We start from the raw sequence: 23,241 nt of genomic DNA, 5'->3' as shown, positions 1-23,241 counted from the left end.
TTTGCCCATGTCCATTATGATCATGCCAAGATATGTGGGCTTTTTCAATTTTATCGTTAGCTGTTGCATCAGCATCGCTGTTTTGTCGCGAGCTCGTGCTCGATCAGGATATTAAGAGACTGACAATTAAAAAATGATTATATAATTACAATCTATTAGCTAAAAACATAAAAAATAAGGCAAATCAATAATTATCATAACAATAATAATATACGATTACATACAAAATAGATTATCAAGTAAGGACAGGATTTATTTATAGGTAGTTAATCAATAAAACAAAAGTTCAGTCCTATTAACAAAAGACATTATAATGATCACCAGTGTTAGCACTTTTAACAACTAGTATTGTATTAATAAGTAGATAAGACTAGTCTAAATTTCATTTACTGAAAATTTTCCTTTTTACAAATAAAACTACCCTAACAATATGTAAATGAGTTTAGTACTTATATCTTTCACTAATTGTCTATCAGTAACTCACTGAAAAAATCCTGCATTCATGTACTGTCCACACTGGTATGCTTGTGACGTCACTTTAATCGTGTCGAACTTATACGCAATAAATACCCCCTTCATACTCTATCCGCTCACTACTACTTCTCAACTAAAACTACCCTTGCCTGGAGTATTTATACGCCTATCCTCTTTACCTGCAGAACCAGATTCAAGTTGAAGTGAGAGAATGATCTTCAGAGTCCTTACATTTATCCTCGAATTCCTACTCTGGTCCGGTAATCCTTATCATTGAACAACATCTGTTGAAATTTTGCCGCGGGGATGTATTAAAATAAAAGACTGTTAAACGAACCTATTAACCTTAGAAAAAGGATTCCTTTTAGTCCCCTTCTGGATTCCTTCCATTATTACTTCCTACTACTTTCTTCTTAACAGGCAGGAATCCATTACTCAGATGCGTTATATTGGTCTTTTTAACAATATTATTACCCCCATATTCATTGAACAATTGAACGCGCTCGAATTCAAATTCATAAACCTCTTTTCGTCGTATGCCAGTTTCTTATCCATGTCTTATCACGTGCTTTAAGATTTTCTTTACGTATCGTATTTTATTGGAAGGTTGGGCATCCACCAGATGGGTTATGCAGTCCTTCAGCCGAGTCTTCTGGTAGAATTCTATACGTTGGTATATCTTTTTGAGTTTTAAACCGTGTTTTATGTAGAATATAAGAGTGCGGTAGTGTAATACATCGTACCGTTTGTCTGTGAGCGTCAACGATAATTTTTTGGTATCGATAATCTTTCTCCATAGTTTTCAGTAGCTATTGAGGGAGGTTCAATGTACTGGCTCACTTTTTTTTAACAGGGAAGTCTTTGTGCAAGTCGTGCAAGTGCTCCAGACACTCTAAATCGGTCACTAAGTTTTTGGTCACAAAGGGTATACCTTTGTGATATAACCTTGTGATATAATATAGAAAGTCTATAACTCAGTCGTTGCTTGACAATAAATGTTTGAAATTTTCTAACGTTTTCTAGTGAATCCAGCGACAACAGCCAACAGGCAGCGGCTCCCACATTCAGTCTCCGTATATATACTTTTGATTCTCCTAATATTTAATTATTTTAACAGGTTTAGAACCATCGTGGCCTTTGCTTACTAGTGGATCGTTGGACGTGCGTATCTATGAGGTAGTATGGACGGACGGCTGCATATATCTTTCTCGGCAAACAATTGCATAATCAGATCGGTTACAAGGTCGACCCTTGGCCAGGCTTATTTGAGAGCCAGTTGGTAGGTGGTAAGAGAAGCTGAGTAGAAGTGTCAGGAGTCCACGTTCATTCGGTAGTAAATAATTTTTCTGTATCTCTCGGAAACATCTACCAAAAGAGCAACTTACGACTGCATATTAAAATCAAAGGACTCTATTTCAAAACTGTAAGCGTCAGCCAGATTGTGCGTTTTTACGGTCCGTAACGGAAACATCTCTCCAAACATTTGGACTTTGTAATTGTTTATCGAGCAAAGCTTTAGGTTCTAAGTTTGGAACTGCAGTTAGTTAAGCAATAATTCCCAGTAGAGCTCGTGCTCGTTCGACTTGGAAGAAAGTAAGAATTTTAGTGTGGTGAACAGAATCTCGTTTTTGCGTCTTATTGCATTATGTTTCACAGATATACCGTAAATTTTTCACTATAGTTTCTGGTTTATTTCTTGTATAAATTTTGCAACAGTCTACAAACCTCTGAAATACGAGCGATCGCATTTTTCCGACCTTAGAAAGTTCACAAAATTGTATAGCAGATAACATATTCTATGATGTTGGTCGCCATACTCTTAGTCGCAGCTACACCCTTAAATACATAAAGCACACGTACCAGGTGATACATACCAAACTTTGTAAGATAATGGGCTATCACCGGTATAATGATCGGACTTTTACTCTGGATATTGCAATTGTGTGTCCGCCTTAAAAAAATTTCCTGTCGAATGGCAATGATGATCCACAACATCGTGAACTTAGTTAGGACCGCGCAGTACGCAATCATTTTGATTGTATTAATTTCTGCGCTGTTCATTAGTAAACGTAATGCTTTTATTTTGTAATATTAGCGGTTCAAGTTCGCGTTTCACATCCCAAATACGCACTAAAAACCTTTACATCACGTTATCTCTTTTAACTGTATACAAAAGCTCTTACAAGATGAATCTTCCAACATGATATATTCATCTTGTTGGGAATGATAAGCCTCTCGTTTGTAAGATCTACCATTTTGGTCAATAACAATAAAACTGTATCCGATTGGCAACACTTTTCCGTATATTGTAAAATATATCACAAAGGTACACATAGTGTGTGGATGTAACTTGTAAATTCTATTTTACCTCCATTAACCGACTCGCCGCCGTTGTTCTTGTGAGATGATCGCGGCATCTTTACGGGCTGTATTTTATGTTAACGACGGAAATCAATATATTCCGTCAAATTTTTTTTACATTTCCCGGGTAATGATTGGAACCGAATCTGTGCAGGCAGAAGGGAGAGTATTGGACCACACTAATGATCTTTGTCAGTCCACTCAACAGTGTGGACTGGACATCAGTGTGTAACAACTCACAAATATAGCGAAATCCCGGTTTTGTTGCTCAAATCTGCCTATACTGTGAAAGGAGACCGACTTTTTATGCCCTCCATATTCAGCAAATGTTTGTACTTTTGCAGCCACGTGTCTTTATAGTTAAGTGTCCACTGCCCGTTGGGTCGTAAAGTACGAAATAATTTACAGCACAAAATATTTTTCTTTGTTCATTTCCTTTTTTCAGATTTATTACAGTATTTTTCAAAGTCTTGGGCAGCTCAGTGTTACAACTGACATACATAGGATCGTATTAGAACATTTTTATATCTAGCCACTGGAAGCACTTCAATCGCCAACCGCTACCTCTGCTTGGGCATTGTTGAAACTTTCCGTTTATAGATTCAACGACGGAATCGTATTTGTTCTTTATAGTCATCCTTTCAGTTTATAGCTTGAAGTAGTTCACAGTTGCTGCTGTGAAATGTGGGGGTATTGGTTATCACTTCTTAGTCATCATCTGAAAGTTTAATGATCTTTTCACAACAACGCGAAACGCTATATACTATTTCACGTTGTGATTTTTACTCGCCCACACATCTTAAAAGTTTTGGTTTTAAACGGCCGAATAATAAGAGATTTCACGGAGAATTAAGTTGTATAATATTTATTTTTCATTGCAGGGTGGACCATATCGATTCCTACTATAATATTTTGAAGAACATTATGAATTTAAATGTTATATTTATATATCTCTTAATCAATAATTGAGCACGCAAACCTATTATATATACGGGTTGTTGTTGAACATTAATACGGTATTACCATTACACGGATATGCTGGTATTTACAGTGTATGCATTACGATTTACCACCCACTCATAATAAAATACAACTTCTCGCTCTATTGCAATATATTCAATTCTTAGAATTTAAATAGTCACCGTAACCGCTCCATTTATTCGTTGCAATTTACCACCTACCGTAAAATACTTCATACGCTATATTCAACATAAGTACAATACACAACGACATTAAATTGGCACCAGACCCGCCCCACACTACTACTAAAAATTTAACCCCGTTTCACTTTGACGAACACCCAATAAAATAAGGTAAATAATTTCATGTTAGTTAACTTTCTGTTGAAAAATTAGTAAAACTAAGCAGGAAGTACAAATTGAAATGAAAAACTCTTTGTTTGTTTTTTAAGGATTTTCTGTTAATGGACTTATGCATATCAATTTACCTGTACTTGAATACAAATTCAACTTAAAATCCAAAGAAACGGGATTTCTTTGTGGCAGTTACAACATAGCTTCTATAATATTTTTGATACCAGTTACCTTTTTCGGAAGTCAATCAAACGCAAGCAAACCGAAGTGGTATGGAAGTGGAATGATACTTATGGGCTTAGGTTCTTTAACTTTTATTATACCTGAAATTATTGTTGATTCAAGAACTTCTCGATCGACATACAAAACACCACCGATGTGTAATTTTACTTCTCCTGAAAAATTGAGTGATGTAAGTAAATATTATCTACTGATTTCTTGTTATGTACAACATTATTGATTATTATAGGTATTCTCTACATTTTCAAACATTCAAAATTACGTTATACTAGATATGATAAGATGTGCAGACTATGAAATTAGTGCTTTATTTAATTAATATATCCTCCCTTTATTAAAACCTCCCTCCTGAAAAACAAATAAAAATTGTAAATATTCAAAATTTAAACGTTTTTACCTATAAAGAGTGATCTAGAAACCAGAAGAAGCAAAGCTCACGTTTTAGGTTCAGGAGAAAAAAGAAGTAATCAAAAAAATCCTTATTCTTAACTATTTACGTGTTGGAAAAACTCGTGGTATAAAATATATTTTATTAGCTAAGCAAATATGCAAATAAATAAGAGAATAACCGAATGACCCGAAAATGTTGTAAATCTCTAATATTATTACTGGAAGAAGGATTAATTAAAAATTAAATTTCGCAAAATGTTTGCTAGTGTATTACGTTACAGCCTGTCGAGGCAGGCAGAGTTACTATTATAAGTATTATAATACTACCCTTTTAATATATTGTATTACAGCAGTCGTGTGTTGTTATCCATGTGTAATTATTTCCAGTAATAAAAAAAAAAAAAACAAATTTGCCAACTTCCGTGGCAGAGTGACAGCGTCTCAATCTTTCATCCTGAAGATCACAAAAAAATATTAATGGAGAAATAATAATATTGGTATAATAACAAAAATATTATTAATTTTTTTTTTTCACGGACTTGTGTGAGTCCGGCAGGCATGGGCGCCCTCGGTGGTCCTCCGGCATGCAACCAGCGCGCTTGAGGTGAACGGCCGCTTACACATTCCTCTCGGGGGTCCGAATATCTACCAATTAACCTCTCTGTTGTTTATTGTTTACTGTTAGTATTATTGTTTGTTGTTTTAATTTTAATTATTTTTAATGAATTGTTTCTCTTTAAATATTTTTGTGTCAACTGTTTTTTGTGGTTTAAGCAAATTTATTTTTTCATCTGAAAAGTAAAAATTTATGTCTTACCATAGTCCTAAATTAGTGGAATTATTCATCATAATCCAATATTTTTAATCTTAAGACCCCAAAAAATCCCCATCATATAGATAGGAGTGATAAGTAATAGTGTTGTCATTTTGCAAAAAATTGCATTGTCCTCAAAATAAAACTGTGGTAAATACTGTAAAATACTTTTCAATGATATTTATTTTATTACATATAATACCTGAGTAATTTTTTAAATACATATTTTTAAGAATGAAGCAATAAAACTTTTATTAGTATTTTAAAAAAAAACTGAAATTATAAAATATAAATAAAGAATCGCGTACAAGAAGTAAATATAATGAACAAATTTTAAAAATGCATACTAATTTTGTTCAAATAACATCTTTAAATTTATAAAACAGTGTTTTTATTTAACTTATTTAAAATGGTATGGTCCAAACGAACACGTTACATTTTTTGCAGTATGTCAGTGGTTTTGATTTGCAGATTTTTATTTGGCATCTACTTTGTTTATCTCTTGAACAGCAAGTGGTATTTTTTATCGAATCTTGATTCGTCAAAAGGGCTATACATCTAAGCACGTGTAACAATTACTGAACAACCTACTGATTGCTTGGAGTTGGATGATTTCAAATAAGTTACTATAACGCATTACAGTAACTGTTGAATTTAGGAAAACGAACACATTGCTTATTCATTATGAATACTCCAAGCACTTATAATGTTCATATCTAAAATTCTTATTACTATAAGTCAATACAATTTTTTACCTTTATATATTATTAGGATATGGATATTATAATAGAATATCTATATTGATAAAATGTTTTAATGATAGCCAATCGTGTAGATCAACACTTCCCATTGGCTGATTGTAGCTCTTTATGAATTTTAGCATAGTCACTGACACCTTTTTTTATTTATTCTTTGCAGTATCTATTTACTGATAATAATGGCTCAACAGAATCACAGTCGGTTGCAACGGTAACAACACTATTGTCGTGCCATTGTACCACAAGTATATAATTTTTTTGCTCAGAAAGAAAATCAAAAGAGCCTCTTTTTTCTTCTTAAAATCTTTGCTATATACCAGTGGACTGTTTTAAAAGATTTAAACTGTAAAGATTTTCCCCAATTATACCCGTCGCTTGAAAACCAACTTCAATCATTTATTTTAATAATTAAAAACTAGAAAAGTAATTATCAAAAAATGTTTCATAGCTCAATGCATCTTCTACTACAATAAGAAGCGATTCAACAACTCGTGTGGCAAGAGCAATTCGATCATTCGAAGCCAATTCTTTTCCACAATACAAAGCAAAGCTGTAGCAGTAGCCACTCGCACCACACAACGCCCAAAATTTGTAACCGAACCGCACAAGTTAGCTACGAATAAACTGCTTCAAACGATTGCGCCCGATATATTTAATAATCATCTCAACAGATAATTTCTCATCAAAACCACCAAACTGGGAGAAAAAGTTGTTAACAGCTTGTATTAATGGTTGACCTCAAATCCTTTATCCCACTGTATATCCTCATTTATAGCGGAATTGTCATTAAAAATGACAATTCATGGGATTTTATTAAAGTAGAGCGATTCCTTGACATATTATTCGTATAATAGAAACGCCAAAGTCATGCATCACTTATACTCCAGTAATGTACTACTTGAGGTAGAATATTATAACCAGAAATTATTAAGATTACAAACAAATATTTTTCGTTCGTCCACGGAGAAAATAAAATTTTGAGAATGTTTTTACCATTCAAGCATAAGCATATCGTTTGTTTATCAGTCACTTCAATGGTTCATTATTCAAGAGGCATTCAAATATATCTACTGGAGAGCAGTTTTAAAACTTAATTTTCGTTTTAAAACTGAATTTCTATTTCATCTTGTTTTCTTCAAAATAAATTCATACTTTGGATGTGATTTTTTTTCATATCGGTTCTGTATAATTTAATTTCCCTTTTGTAGGAAATAATTTACGGCCCCCCGCCTTTTTTTTCATTTACTGTTACACTATCATTGTAATTTTGATCATTGTCCGTTTCTAACACTTATTTACTTGATACTTCTTTGACCATAGCTTTCTCAGTGTTTTTATCATTTATATCTTCAAGATCGGTAATGAAATCGACATTTTCTGGTGGCAAACAATATCAGCGGAGCTGATGATCTCCGGTTTTCATTCTCTTCTATTATTGTAACTACTTCCTCCAATGTAAGGAATTCGGTAGACATTTTGATGTTTTCAGTACTACAGTAACACAATGACAACCCAAAAAGCACAGTAGCAGAATACAATACCAAGATGATGATTCAACACAACTACTTCCAGCAGAGAATTGTTAATATAGCTGTATCAGTATTCCCAACCTAAGATATGTACATTTACCACTTTCATATTTATGTGACAAGTAATTTTTTTCAAATTTTGCTATAGGGGAACAATATGTATTTAAACCTTCTTATCTGCATAACCCATCCTCATCGGTTTTAAAAAAGAATAACCAATAAAAATATGTAACACATAGAAACTGTAATAAAATATATGCATTGTAGCCAAAATTTTACTTTAACTTCATTATAGGAATGGTTCTATTTCGAAATATAAAAAGCTTATATTGTAGTTGTTACAGCATAGTATTTAAATTAATTATTGTGAAATAAATAATGGTGGTAACTAATTATTATTTATTATTAACATACAAAATTGATGTGTTCTGTTTATGTGACAGTGGTAAAAGTTGGGTTAAAGGAAAGAAATGTAATGTTATTCTGAGGGATATGTCCACTCCATCCGACTAAAACACGCTTAGTGTCTGTCTACATTAAATTGACAGGGAGTGCCCGTGGTGCCTCTAGTCCGTTACTGTGTATTACCATTTAAATATAAATAATAATTTTTGGTACATAGCCGTATACGAGAGCGTATGGTACTTATGATAATTTTTAACGCAGGATTTGTTCGCGGTGTGAAATGTGTTTCTGTAGTTTCATAAGACGGGCAAAGTGCGATCATTCACCTTGTAAAACCAAATCGTGTAGCGTCTTGGAACATTTTCTTATCGACAAACTTTGTTTGGAAGGATCTACGAAGAAGAAGAGTTTTCTCGATCCTATAAATGTACTTCGTAAAAAGATAAAAATTATTGAAAATTCTTCAACAATCTGGATATAGATTTACGAGCTTGAATCAGCATTTGAAGTAAGGTTTTCGGACTCGCGATATTAAAAATTGTCTTATTGAATTTATTTAAAAATATTTCAAAAGAAATGTTCGAAAAAATGTTAAATCTTAAATCGGGTAAATTTTTTACTTTCAATATTATAGTTTATTATTGAAATATTTATCCTGAAAGACTCGACTGCATTTAAATTTAATCGGACCGTAGTTTAGTTTCCCATTTTAACAGGAAATGAGTTTGATGATACAGAGTGTCCCATATAAAACGCAACCCATCAATCACTCATCCATGAAATTTCAAAAGTCAAGCTTACTCCCCTACTCGTTACTGAAATGGACTCGTCCAACATTTGAACATCGTGACGACGTAGTAGAACACTACCGATAGTAACAACAATGCAATCATAACGTTCAGTGTATTGCTAAAGACAAGATGGTGTTTTCGCTAGATGAACGTGTTTTCATTGTTGAGTCGTACTTCAGTACGAAATCAGTGGTTGCAGTGCAAGATTTGTTTCGCCATAAGTACCCAGATAAAACAGCTCCTAACAAAACATCAGTATTAAGGTTAGTCGCAAAATTTAGAGAGACTGGTTCTGTTAATAACAAGGAACACAAAAGATCTGCGTCAGTGGTGAATACAGATACAGTCGCTGAAATCAAAGACCGATTACTCGCCTCGCCAAATAAATCGATCAGACGTTTGTCTGCTGAAATTAATTTGTCTAAATCATCTGTTCATCGGGCGACCAAACAATTACAATTACGACCTTATCGCATTCAAACGGTTCATCGACTTCTTGAGCCCGACAAAGAAAACGGCTACAATATTTCAATGGTTCCGTCGATTTCAGCGTGAGGGAATTAATGTTATGGATTCGTTTTTTCACAGATGAAGCACGGTTTCATTTGGATGGCTACGTAAACAGCCAAAACAGTAGAATTTGGAGTGCTGAAAATCCCCACGTTTATCACGAAAAACAATTACACCCACAGAAGTTGGACGTGTGGTGCGCGATATCGCGGAAGAAGATAATAGGTCCTATTTTGTTCGAGTTCGCGATTAATGCAGAACGATATCAGGATATTTTATTTCAGTTCATCGCACTCTTGGAAGAGGAAGACAGACACTGCTGGCTACAACATGACTGTGCGACATCGCACTACGCAGGTTCAACTTTTGATCTCGTCGAGGAATTCTTTGGTAATCGTGTTATCGTTCGAGGCTTGTGGCCACCAAGATCTCCAGATTTGACTGCGGCGGATTTTTTTCTATGGGGTTACCTCAAAGAAAAAGCCTACAGCAACAAACCACGAACACTTGAACAATTGAAAGTCAATATTGAATAAGCTGTATTAAATATCCAGCCACAAACTTTGAAAAAAGTTGCAAGAAACGCTGTAAAAAGAATTGAAGCTTGTATTCAAGAAGATGGCGGCCACTTCCAACATTTACTCTAAATGTTTGGTAATGGATGGTAATAATAAGAATTACATTTACATTTACACATGCCTTTTTATTATTTCAATACCTACCAATATAAGGTTGGGTTGCGTTTTATATGGGACACTCTGTATTTATTGGTTACCGGTCGAGTCCGACATCGACAATAGTTTACTTTAGCCTCAGTTTTATGAAATGTGTTATAATTTATTGCACACCATCAATTTTTCTAGCTCTTGAAATAATAAAGGAGATCAAGCAAAACCGGAGCTAAAACTGCTTTTATTTCGAGAACTGCGGCAGTCTTCCTGTATGCTTTTAATTTCTATTGAATATACTTACGTATTGGATTTCATGAAATCTTTTAAAACTTTTTGAAAGAATTCTGTTAATTTTTACAAAAAAACATAATTATAAGAATGATTTATTAATCTTAAACCATAAAACTTGATCTATTTGAGAATAATTCGTATTGATCCGATAAAATATATATTCGTAAATACAAATTAGAAATTTATTGATTAAATTTTTGGTTTTTTACTCTTTCGTTCATGTAATAGTTTTTATTTAATCTATGTTTTTTACGATTTTGCGGAGAGTCTTATACATCTCCGCATTGGGATAATTTATTTTTTGATTATATTTCATTTATTTCTTATGATTATATTGTGTGATCATTTTCTGAGTGATGAATTTTCATATCTGGTTTAGCTATCAAAGATTTCCTCATTAGAACTCGACTACAATAATAATAAAAACTTTAAGCCAGAGAGTTTTATTTTTTAACAATTCAAAAGGATATTCTGCTGTTTTATCATACAAAGCCTAGTCCTACAGGATAATAAACTTCAGTTTTCTCATTAGAGCTTAATTTCGTTATTTTATTAATTATTAAAATGTTAAATGGAAGGTGTGTAAGAAGGCTATTTCTGTTTCACGTTGAGAATGAAAAAAAGAAGAATGCCATCTCGCCTTAAAAGTTGATCTTAGAACACATGAAAGTTTTAGATTTTGAAGTCATTTGACTGGAATCTCTTATCTTTGGGAAAAAAATTTCGTATATATTTTATGATTAGAATTACTTTAATTAATTTAATCGTGATAAATTAAAATTATGACAATGAATTTAAACAGGTGTGTGAAAATGAAACGCAAAGAATATCTCCAGTATTTTGGATATTTTTGACTGGAAATTTGTTAAATGGAGCAGGAGGTTGTATGTTGTACACCCTGGCTGTCACTTACATTGAAGAAGGAGTTTCGACAGCCAAATCTGCTGCATTCCTTGGTATTTTATAATTAATTTATATTAATTAGTAAATTAAAACCATATCTAAATTGTTTGATAACAAATTCAGCAATAAATGACAGTGAAATTAACAAACAGTGAAAATTAACAAAGATTTAATATTTTCCTCCAAACCACTTCAATCATATTTTATTTTATAATGTAAACTGAAGAAAAAAGTAAAAAAAATTGTGCAAAAACTGTAAAAATTTGTCTTATTCAGAATAAGTGTCATAAAAAAATAGCTTTGATTTACATGATCTTAATTTAAAACTTTTTGATTTTGCTTTACATAAAATTAAAGCACAAGGAAAGTTTTCTCTTCCATTTGACATTTTAGTTAAACTGAAAATTACAATTGATAATTCATTAAACCGAATTATGAAAATAATCCGGTTAAGTTTCAATTTAACCGAACGTCAGTTAATTGTACAAATAATTTTCGGTTTAATTGTACCGAAAATTTTTTGTACAGTAGTTTAAAAATTAATTTTTCTATTATTTAAAAAAGCTAAATTTCTTAATTGTCTTTTTTTTAAATTTATCCCTTTAGAACTAGGATTTTTCATGTTTATTCACCAATTCTAAAAATTCAATTTGACCCATGCATAGATATAAAAGTATATTTGTGTGTTTACTTTTCTTCCCTAAATGGATTGATAACTGATTAGTTATTACAAAATTTATTTTTATTTTTTAATGAAGTTCCTCATGATTTTATTTTACCTTTTTTACCTGTAGCTCAAATGGAAATTTTTTTAAATAAAAAATTCCATCGTCAAACTTCATGAACAATTGAAAAATATTTTTCATTATTTTATTATCGTAGATTGGATAAAATTTTTATCCAATTTTTTTTCTTTAAAATTTTTACGAGTTTGTTAGCTGTTTCACAAAGTTATTGTACGTCAAACGTAAAATACAGGATTTTTTTACCTCAATTTACAGGTTTTCACTCATAGATTTCTCAAAAACTACTTCAGGTACGATTCTGGAATCTGTTTTATCCGATATTTCAGGTCAAAACCATAAGAGAAATCATTAATTCTGCCCCTAATTAATCACTAATTAAGTCCCAAAAATTTCAGTACGACCTTATTTCACCAGCGTAGCTGAAATCCGAGTGAAATTTTTCTCTTCCCCAACTCGTAACAAAGCATTTTAGGACATATGTTTATGGGGATTTTTTGCATTATTTTCACGAGTAGAATAGGTTATGAATGTCCCGCGAGAACTTCGTGATAAACTCTGTTTATACACTGACTTTTTTAATAATTTGATTTTAATGATTTTGTTTTTTTTAGCTATTAATGTACCATCAGGGTTTAATTCGTTTTTTAAATGTACTCTTATAGTTGTTGATAACTGATGAGAAATTCTTATTTGCGCTGCTTAATTTTCACCATACATCAAAGCTATTTTATGTCATAATTGTTAGTATCATGGGATAATCTTGGAATGAAAATGCATTACTGAATTTAAATTAAATATGTTTTATAGATAATACTATCTGTGTAATTAGAATTCACACTATCTAATTAGCAATCACAAAATAATAATCATAATAAGCCAAAAATGAGAGATTAAGCATTTTTCTTCAATAACAAATTTTTAATAAAATAAATGCAAGTTTGGGGGGAAAAAATAATGTAAAACTTTGGATAAAAAATTTTAATTTTCTACTTTTTAAATTAGTCTGAAAATCATCGTTATTTACTTAGACAAGTATTGTCATTTATTTAGTACAACTTATTTATTTATTTTTACTTCCGTGTACGAAGTAAAGGGAGTATTATGATCACGAAAAACTTCGGTTTTCAGATTTCAACGGACATATCCATTTTGAACATCCCTGAATCCATTTAATTAATTTCGGTGTAACATCTGTACGTACGTATGTATGTACCTCGCAAAATTCAAAAACGATTAGCCGTAGGATGTTTGGATTTTGGACTGTTGTAACATCTAGTTTTGTTTCCTCTTTTGATTGCAATCAACTTTACCAAAAGTATTTAAAAAGCCCAAAATCCAAAAACATTTGGATTTTGAAGTTTTTCTTAACTGCAGTAGTATTGTGCCTCAGTGAGAGCTTTTCAACCATATATATCTATCATAAGTGGTACTTATTTCCATTGGTTCCACAGTTACAGCCAAATAAAATTTTAATTAATGAAATATTTGGATCTTACAAGGGCACATTGGTTCCAATCAGACTTCATCTCCTTTTTTTAACTTTTTTTTATTTAATCATATTGATTTATTAATAATTATTAATCTCTGATTTAAAAACAAAAAAATTGTTTACGATAAATAATAATGCAATAATAAGATGTTAATGAAATAAAATTTTATGTACTTTTCATTTTAAAAAAATGTGTATATGGAATTTAATAGGCGTACAAGAAAGTCATGAGGTGTTCACATCAGATTTTTTTTGCTTGATATATAACCTTTTTTTATAAACTATAACAACATAAAATTATAAAAATAAATGTTTTTAGGAATTTTCTACATTATGGCAATCATTGGCTCTGCATTTGGATTTGTTACTGGAGGATTTTTTTTGCATGTAGATAATGAATATTTTTTTGGAAAGAGTTCAAACTTTTTACGGTAGGTAAGAGTATTTAATGATACAAATTTTTTTTTAGACCCTAATTGATTAATAGTTATTAACTATTCTCATCAATAGCTATTAACTATAGTCATCGATAAAGCCACATTCATATGTTGATTCAGTGTCTGATAATTGTAATTTGTATTAATTATGTTATCTATGAATCTGAATTAGGAAAAGAATTGACTATAATGACTGGAAGAATGTATGCAAGTCACCTTCTTTGTGTTTTACATTTTTTATTTAGATTAAGAAGAAACTGAGTAAAAATTAATGTAAATCTATCGTGTTCTTCCTGAAATAATTTCTGTATGGTTTCAGAAAACAGCACGGAGATCAAATGCAATGAATTTGACACTAATTTCTCCTACATAAGATACAAAATTCTTTTTTTTCTTTTCTGTCTTGCCGACAAAATAACTAAAATTACTTACTACACTCTTTGTTGATGAATTTGTATATGCCAAAACAAGATATTAGGAGACTGACATGCTGTTAATTTAAACTATTTATTTTGATTCCGTATAGGGGTATTGAAGGCTGTTGTATTCAATGTATCTAAACACATCGTTTCTATATTCAATTCTCAATACAAAATTTATTATGTATATAAAGTTCCTAAAATTAAAAATGTTTAAATAAATCAAAGATTTAAATTAAAGCATTGAGGGAAAAGTGTTCAGTTAACATTTTTTTAAAACATTCAACTTTATTGTTGAAACATTTTAATAAAAAAGATTGAAAAACTACTTGCAAGAAAGCGGCAGGTACAAGTTGAGTATTTCCCGAAATATTTTAGATAAAATCTAAAAATCCCAACATATAGAGTGTAGTAAATAGAAAAAAATTCCTGAAATATTTTTGATTCAATGCGTTTTAACATTTTTTATGATAATTTTTCCTAACATATTTTTGCAATTTCATAGTCAAAATTAGTTCATCTGATTAAAATTGAAATATAACAGGCAGGAAAAAAAGTGCTTGAAATTGTGTATATACTCTGCATTTCAAGTTTATTTTTTATTTTAATCCATAGGATTAATGTGTAAAATATTTTTTTTAAGGAAAATTGTAAAAAACAAGTCTAAATAGTCTATAATTTCTTAATATCTGCAGCTAAAGATAATAGTATTCCACAATATAAGTAAAGAAAATGAATTATCTGATAGTAGATAAAGTTAACAAAATTAACAACTGTTATTGTTCTGCATTTAAGTAACATACTTATTATAAAAATACTATAGTACATTCAAAATTATTAAATAATTTTAATTTACTACTTTTATTTTATTTTACTACTTCAGCTAAATCAGGGTTGCAATTTTTTTTAAAATCATTTTTCTATTTATAATCTCTGTATTTATGGTATTTCAAATTAAAAAAAAATGCCTAGAAATTATATTTTCTTGTTGTTGCTACATTTTCCTATTTTAAGGTAAATCCACTATGGAATTATATATGGAATGTAGAAAATTGTAACATCTAAATTGGCTAATCAAAATGACTAAAGTCTTTAGATTCAATTACTACTGTGGATGAATATTTTTGCAAAAAGAAAGTAATAACTGAACTGCCAGTTATTATTATCTTAGTTTTTCCTATCATAGTATAGCCATTGGTTAATTCATTTATGACTCGTGAATTAGGTCTGTAATTATTCAACCAATTTTGTAGTGAAGTTCATTTGAAGATGAGCAACAACAAAAGCATTGTAATCCACCCACTGATGTAAATCACACTCAATGATTGATGGCTGCCTATTAGAGTCACTGGGATTTCGGATACCTGAGAACCTTTGGGTTCACACATTCTTATTGCAGTGTGCCAATCTGCCGATACCCAATGGGATTTGTGCAATTTAAGAAAATTACATTTCAGAGGAGAAGCATTCTCAATATGTATCTGTGTCAGAGATTAGTTTAAAAAACCTTTATATAACAGTTCTTTCAAAATTTCAGAGGAAATATGCAAATCATCTGGTAAAGAAAATTCACTTTGGGTTGCTCCACAGCCCAAGTAAATACCTATATTTAAATATGTTGAAACACACATCTCAAAAAATGATGGGAAGCAAATGATATTGCCAAAAAAATGCAAGATCCATAAATTTGCATTTAGTTTGCTGTCTTGAGTATGTGAATCTAATATCAGCTTTGTAGAGTGGCTTTAGAAAAAAACTACAGCATTACAGATCGTCTGACCCAAATGGAAGATTCTATTTGTTTCTTTTTCCTGTTTAGCCTCCGTGAATTACCATTTATGTATTACTTCAAGGGATGAATGAGGATATGTATGAGTGTAAATGAAGTGTAGTCTTGTACAGTCTAAGTTCGACCATTCCTGAGATGTGTGGTTCATTGAAACCCAACCACCAAAGAACACCAGTATCCATAATCTAGAATTCAAATCTGTATAAAATTAACTGCCTTTACTAGGACTTGAATGCTGGAACTCTTGACTTCCAAATCAGCTGATTTGGGAAGACATGTTTACCATTAGACCAACCTAGTGGGTCGGAAGATTCTATCTAAGTCTGTTTAGCAACACAAAATCATGGGATTGGTATCCTTTTTTGATCTTGACAAGACCTTCAACACAATTTGTCAAAATGCTTACGCCACCTAGAAGAAAGAAAGCTGGTAAAAAAGGGATTCAAAGCATCCACAAAAGGGATTAAGTTTTATTTTTATTTTAATAAGGAAAGAGAAAGAAAGTTTATGTAACATTCTTCCTGTGGATTGCCTTTGACTGAATAAGATGTTTCAGTTGCCTATATGCAGTTCTTTTTTAACGATTAAATGAGATATACTTAATCCTGTTTCTTAAACTGCATTGTCAATAAATGTGATTTTTATTTATAATTATTAAATAATCTACATTTATTTTATCATGAACCATATCTTATTGTTTGCATTGACTCACTTTTTTTATTTTAATATGGTTTTATTATTATAATTATGAATTTTTGAGGTTTGTCAATCATTTTAGAATTGTATTGTGTCAAGAAACCTTTTTCAGCTCATTTGTTGCTAAAGCTTTCATAGGTTTTATATTTTTAAATATAAAAAATGATATATATAATTGCTATACAAACTAGTAACAGATTAAATAAAGAATAAATTCAATGTTGTATATGCCAGTAATCTTGAAAATTTCTTTTTTCACTAATGTGTGTGTTAAATCCTGGAGAAGGCAGTAAAGTAAACTACTTACGATCGGTTGGTTTTACAATAATTGGTGTCAGTGTGTATAGCTGCCTGGAAACTGAAGTGCCATGTACAGAATAATAATAGTTATAGCCTTATTTAATAAACTGGTTACTGTAGACCAAAGTCATCAACATTGGATTCAGCTTCATTAGATGCTGTACATAACTAATGATCATAGCTGTTAAGACCTCCCTTATTAATTTATACTGTATATTACACTGGTCAGATGATGTCATCTTGTAGTAAAGCCAGTTTGGCAAGCAAATTGTGTAACTGTTATTATACAAAAAAAAATACATCTGTTTATGTATGCTACAGGAGTCATAATTCAACACACCAGTTTCATTTGAGAGCTTTATTAATACATATGACAATTAAAAAACCAGCAATTAGTCAAAAAAAAACCTAGATATTACTATGGCATCTATATTTTAAATTATGAAAAATGATTTTAATAATATATCAGAATGATAAATTGATTGTGTACTACAATCAGGTTAATCATTTCCCCACCTCTGTCTTAACTGAATGATTAAGACAATTTTCTAATGTTCTAATACTCTCATTAATGGTTTTCTAATGTTCTCATTCACCACTTCTTGACAAAATGTAAAAAAGGCATTGCAAAAAAAGCTGTCTAGAAGTAAAAGTCTTCAAGTTGTGCCATAAGTAAGCTTATCTTATAAAAGTAATATAATACTTTATTTTGGTAGTTTTATATATAAAAAAAAATAAAGAAGTAGAAAAAATCAAGTGCTATAGATTTTTAATTCAATTTAAAAATATTGTTAACAATTTACTGTAAGCTTTATCTGCTCCTGTCAAAAATGAAGCAGAATGATTCGGGAAATTCTTCTTGTAAAATAATAATTACCTAACTAACTTTTCTTCTCTATTGTCGGCTAATGTTTTTATAAGAATTAATACCACATTCAACAACAAAATCTAATAACATCTTTATTAGTTCAACAGACAATAATGAAAGTTATGGTGGCGTGTGGTGGCTTGGTTTCTTTATAAGTGGTTTTATGCTTCTTTTAGCTGCTATTCCAAATCTTGGATTTCCTGCAGAACTTCCAGGTAAGTTTTTAACAATCATATTAAATTATTTCATTTAAAATCATCATCATCATATTTAATTTGCATTATAAGTTATAGTATACGTAGGATATCATATTACAGACGATTTCAATAAAGCTGAATACCAGTAATTAATTTTTAAAAGTTCAGATGACTATTATCTGGAGAATCAAAAATCTTGACTGTTGTAATTAAGATCATTTGATAATGAATATATTAAAAAAACATAAAAAATATTGTTCCAAATGCAGTAATCTTTAAAAAGATTACAATCATGAATTAAAAAAATAAATAAGTTTATTTATAAGTTTATCTTTCAACTTTTTTAATTTAAAAAAATGTCATTTTGTTTAGTACAAATGGCAAATACTTTATTATTTTATTTTTATTGAAGTAGACTAAAGACATTTTTTATAAAGGAAAATTATTCAGGATTTAGATTTACGATCCCACAAAAAAATTGTTAAAAAGATACCAGAAGAAAATCATCATATATCTATACGAAAGGTGTAATAAAGGCCTTCTGAAATAATTTTATTTCAGAACTCTTAATAATTACTCTTTCATAATTTACTTATTTATACACATTTTCTTGGTTCCTAGGTGTAGGGAAGAGCTTGTGTCTGACTATTTTGTTCATAGAGCGTCTCGTTTCAGTAGTTGACTGCATGGTCAATTACTGATACAAGCTATGGTCAACTTTTGACACATAATTTTTTTACATTTAATTATTAGGTGGAGTGGGTTAAACTCTGTGAGGGCTAGAAATTTTTAATTTGTCCTTAAAGTGCTAATGATTTTGCCATTTTATCTAAAATATGCTTAGGTAAAACCAGTAATTCTGTAAAGTTTACAATAAAAAAACAACATTTTAATTTTATAAGATTTTGGCCTGAAACCTTGTTTGTTTTGTATAAGTTAGTATAGTTCAATCTGTTATAAAACATGCTAAGGGTTAAATAAAATGCAATGTTTATGCTACTTATTTTTAAAGGTCTGCTGTGAAATAGTAAACAAGATGCCTGGAGCCAAGGGCTCATTCCTGAGCTATTCAGAAGCCATGAAAGCTGCGATTTAAGACGTTCGGCTTCACCTAACACCAATAAGGACAGCAGCGAAAAAGTTTGGAGTCCCAAGGACAACTTTAAAATATAAAGTCAAAGGGAAGAGTCCAGCTCAGAGGAATATGGAGCCTGCTTCCATTCTCAGCAAAGAAGAGGAGGCGGAAATATGCAAGTGGGTCGAAAAGATGGTAAAATCTGGTTTCCCGGTAACAGTGGATGAGCTTACCTACCATCAGTGTGCAAAGGGTGATAAAGGAAATGGGACGTCCACACTCGTTTAAAGATTGGAGACCCGGTAAAACTTGGGTGAAGGCCTTTCTAAGAAAAAACAGTCATATATCTAAAAGAATCTGTCAAAACTTGACTCTGTCTAGATCAGCAGTCACAGGTGCAAATATACTGCACTGGTTTACAGAGGTCCATGCATACTTGACAGAAAACAGTTACGACCACATATTAGATGACCCTTCTCGCTTATTAACTGCGATGAGATGGCATTTTTCTTAAACCTGAAGGGGCAGAAAGTCCTTGCAAGAAAAGGGGACAAGACCGTATACCAGCAGGTCAATGCTGACGAAAAAGAATGTGTCACTGTTTTAATGACCGGCAATGCTAGTGGTGTATTTAACTCCAACCACCATGTTGTTTAAATATAAACATGTACCACAAGAAATCGCTGACAATTTCCCTCGGGAATGGGGTCTAGGGAAAACAGACTCCGGATGGTTGATGTGTGAGGCTTTTTACGAGTTCATTGCGGTTATATTTTATCTGTGGCTAATGGAAATGCAAGTTAGCCTACCTGTGATTCTCTTCGTTGACAGTCAGGTTTCAGATTTGAGCCTACAAATTAGCCAATTTTGTGACTGTAAAGGAATCATTTTCGTGGCGTTGTATCCAAATGGCATTTGGATGTGGGTGGCACCCACATCCTACAACCGATGGATGTTTCTGTGTTTAGAACCCTAAAAGAGGGATGGAAAAAAAGTTCACCTGTGGAGAATTGTAAATATTACGAAAGAAGAGTCTCCTCTCCTAAAGAAAAGCGACTTCGCAAAGCTGCTGCGAGAAGTCATTCAACAAAATGTCACGGAATCGATTCTATCAAATGGATTTCGTAAATGTGGCCTTTATTCTTGGGATCCACAGGCAGTTAAGATACCTGGGCAGCAATTAGAAGAACAGATCGACAATTGGCCAGTGCAGCAGCAGATGACAGATTTAAGCTTCTGCCTTCGGCCTTCGTTTTCTTAATGAAAATATTGGCAAAGAAAAGTTGCAAGCTTTTCGTGTAGCATTAGAATTAGACACATTGTCAGGAGATCAACATGACACTTCCCTTTTTGCATTGTGGAAGAGCACTAAAACAAAGCTTGATCAACTCGCTTCTGGTTCTGAGCCTTGTGGGGGTGCACGCGCTTTGCATGAGCTGACTCTGCAAATGGATGCCGATTTTCCTGCAACTGACTTAGGAGATTTTCAAGACTTTTCAAATCTCAACATTCCTCCACCAGAGATTCAAGCTGAACCAACGCAGTCGCAACAACCAGCACTGCTAGATCCATCCATAGAAGAATCAGTGCCTCAAACAGCAGTTCTCTCTGTTATACCACCCAGTGTAGTTCCAATTTCGACTGTTAGGAATGAAGAGGAAATGTCAGATGGTGTACCTGGGAGCGCTGTAAATGTTGTAGCTGGACCTTCTCATGGGATACCATCCCCTTTTAAGAGACACTTTTATTACCCGGCATCAGCAATCAAAAAACAATACAACCAAAAAACTCTATAAAGAAAGAATGCCTACCATTGTGTCTGGTAAACTGTGTCAGGAGTATTTTATTAAAAAAATGAAAAAGAAAGAAGAACAAGAACAGCTGAAGATAAAAAGAGCTATAGAGAGAAAACGAAAAAAGGAAGAGAATGAAAAACTAAAAGAAGAGAAAGATCGGCAGCGGAAATTGAAACAGGCAAAAAGAAAGGTTCAGTTTTCGTCAGAAAGTTCTGACTCAGATGTTGCAATTTCCTCTGAGGAGAGCGTTGTATCTGAATTTACGAAGAACGAGGGTTCTGATGAAGGTCACAACTGGAAACCTGTGATGAAATATGTCGGGGAATATGTTGCTTTCAAGTACGAGGGTTCATTCTTTCCAGGGAAAATTGAAAAGTTAGATAAAGATGGAACCTCTGTCACTTCAATGCAGAAATGAGGGCGGTTGTGGAATGGCCAGAAAGACCTGATCTGCTGGATTATCCTTGGACATCCATACTAGGCCAGATTAACAAGCCACGAAAAACAAGCTAGACCCATAATATCTATTCCGTTCGAGAGTTAGATTTTCTTTGGGACTGAGAACCAAATAAATTAAGTTAATCTTATATTGTTTTATTTTATGTATTTTTTGGTGAATTAACTTATTGAAATAACTTAATGGTTATTTATAATATTAAACTATTTTGGGTTGTATTGGTTGGTTTATTTTTACCTTTAAAATAAATTTATCTATTTTGTTGTCCTTCTTCCATCTGGTCAACTTACTGGTACAACACAAGGTCAACTACTAATTTTTTCATTTTTATTAATGGTCAACTACTAGTTCATTAGCGAGTGGACTAATTGTTAGTTTATTTATCTTACAGGTTTATTTTTTTTTTTTTAAATAGTACTTATTCCTTAATTTAGAAGTAGTACTTGGTTGTTTTAAACATTCATTTAGTTGTTTTAAACATTCATTTCGTTGGTTTAAGATAATTTAAGGTGCACACACACTACAACTGTCTAGCAGCTCTCTTAAACGGTCAGCTACTGGTGCCTTTACCTTAATTGAACTTTTTTTTTAGGAAATGTAATTATCAAGACACACCAAACCATATAATAAAATTACACTGATACTTATTAACAAAAGTCAAGAAATAATTTTTAAGTGCATTGACTGCTTTAAATATTACATGGACAGCCTTTGGATGTACATTCACATACAGATGGAAGTAATATAACAGCCTCATACAAACATATGAAAAGATGTAAAATACACACACAAAGATGTAAAACATAACATACTTACATAATATGTAAAGCATTAAAGCTACAATTTAAACATGTCTATTAATGAAATTTACAAATATGCTGGGTTTGAAAAGGCAAACACACACATACTTGACATATTAAACTTAATAATTTGATCATATACTAAATATATTACCTAACCATTACACTAAGAGCACACAAGTAATGACAGCCAGACTGAGGAAAAGAAAAATGTATAACTCCAAAAATATTTTATAGTACAATTTCTAACATTTATAAGTGTTTGAAAAACTTTAAAATAGTAAGTCATCTTCTTAAACAACAAATTATATATTGTATAACAAAGAATACATTTCAATATAGATTTAATTATTGTTTTATACAATCCAATATTATAAATAAATATCACATGCAAGTATGTCATGTTTGTTTCAGACACAGCAAAAATAAGACAATCCAAAATGTCAGAAGCACATTTCAGTACACTAGCTGTCTCAGAAGAAAACTATATTTCCAAAGAAAATATATCAAAACAATTGTGTAATGTTCTTAAAAACCCAACATTTGTGTTCTTAACTTTTGCAGGATCCTTTGATTCTGCAATTCTTCATTCTACATCAATCTTTATGCCAAAAATTCTAGAAATTCAGTTTAATGCACCAGAAAAAGTGGTAGCTGTTATTATGGGTAAGTAAAATGTGATTATTAAAATTCATTTGATATTATTTTAATTATAAATGAAG

General features: G+C 31.6%; 1 protein-coding gene across 1 annotated transcript in view; it reads left to right on the top strand.

Moving 5' to 3' along the window:
• The window catches only part of LOC142317503 (solute carrier organic anion transporter family member 4A1-like), a 56,920-nt gene that overhangs the window by 9,962 nt on the left and 23,717 nt on the right, over positions 1 to 23,241 (top strand). Inside the window, exons 2-8 of the mRNA XM_075354064.1 lie at positions 4,247 to 4,560; positions 11,350 to 11,503; positions 16,079 to 16,136; positions 18,294 to 18,409; positions 20,769 to 21,154; positions 21,303 to 21,549; positions 22,934 to 23,185. Of these exons, the coding sequence (XP_075210179.1) occupies positions 4,247 to 4,560; positions 11,350 to 11,503; positions 16,079 to 16,136; positions 18,294 to 18,409; positions 20,769 to 21,154; positions 21,303 to 21,549; positions 22,934 to 23,185 (1,527 nt within the window). The remainder of the gene's footprint in view (positions 1 to 4,246; positions 4,561 to 11,349; positions 11,504 to 16,078; positions 16,137 to 18,293; positions 18,410 to 20,768; positions 21,155 to 21,302; positions 21,550 to 22,933; positions 23,186 to 23,241) is intronic.

Source organism: Lycorma delicatula, chromosome 1 (genome assembly GCF_047948215.1).
Source record: "Lycorma delicatula isolate Av1 chromosome 1, ASM4794821v1, whole genome shotgun sequence".
In the NCBI taxonomy this organism is placed as follows: Eukaryota; Metazoa; Arthropoda; class Insecta; order Hemiptera; family Fulgoridae; genus Lycorma; species Lycorma delicatula.
Note: the sequence above shows the minus strand (reverse complement) of the source record. Positions and strands in the feature narration are given on the sequence as shown.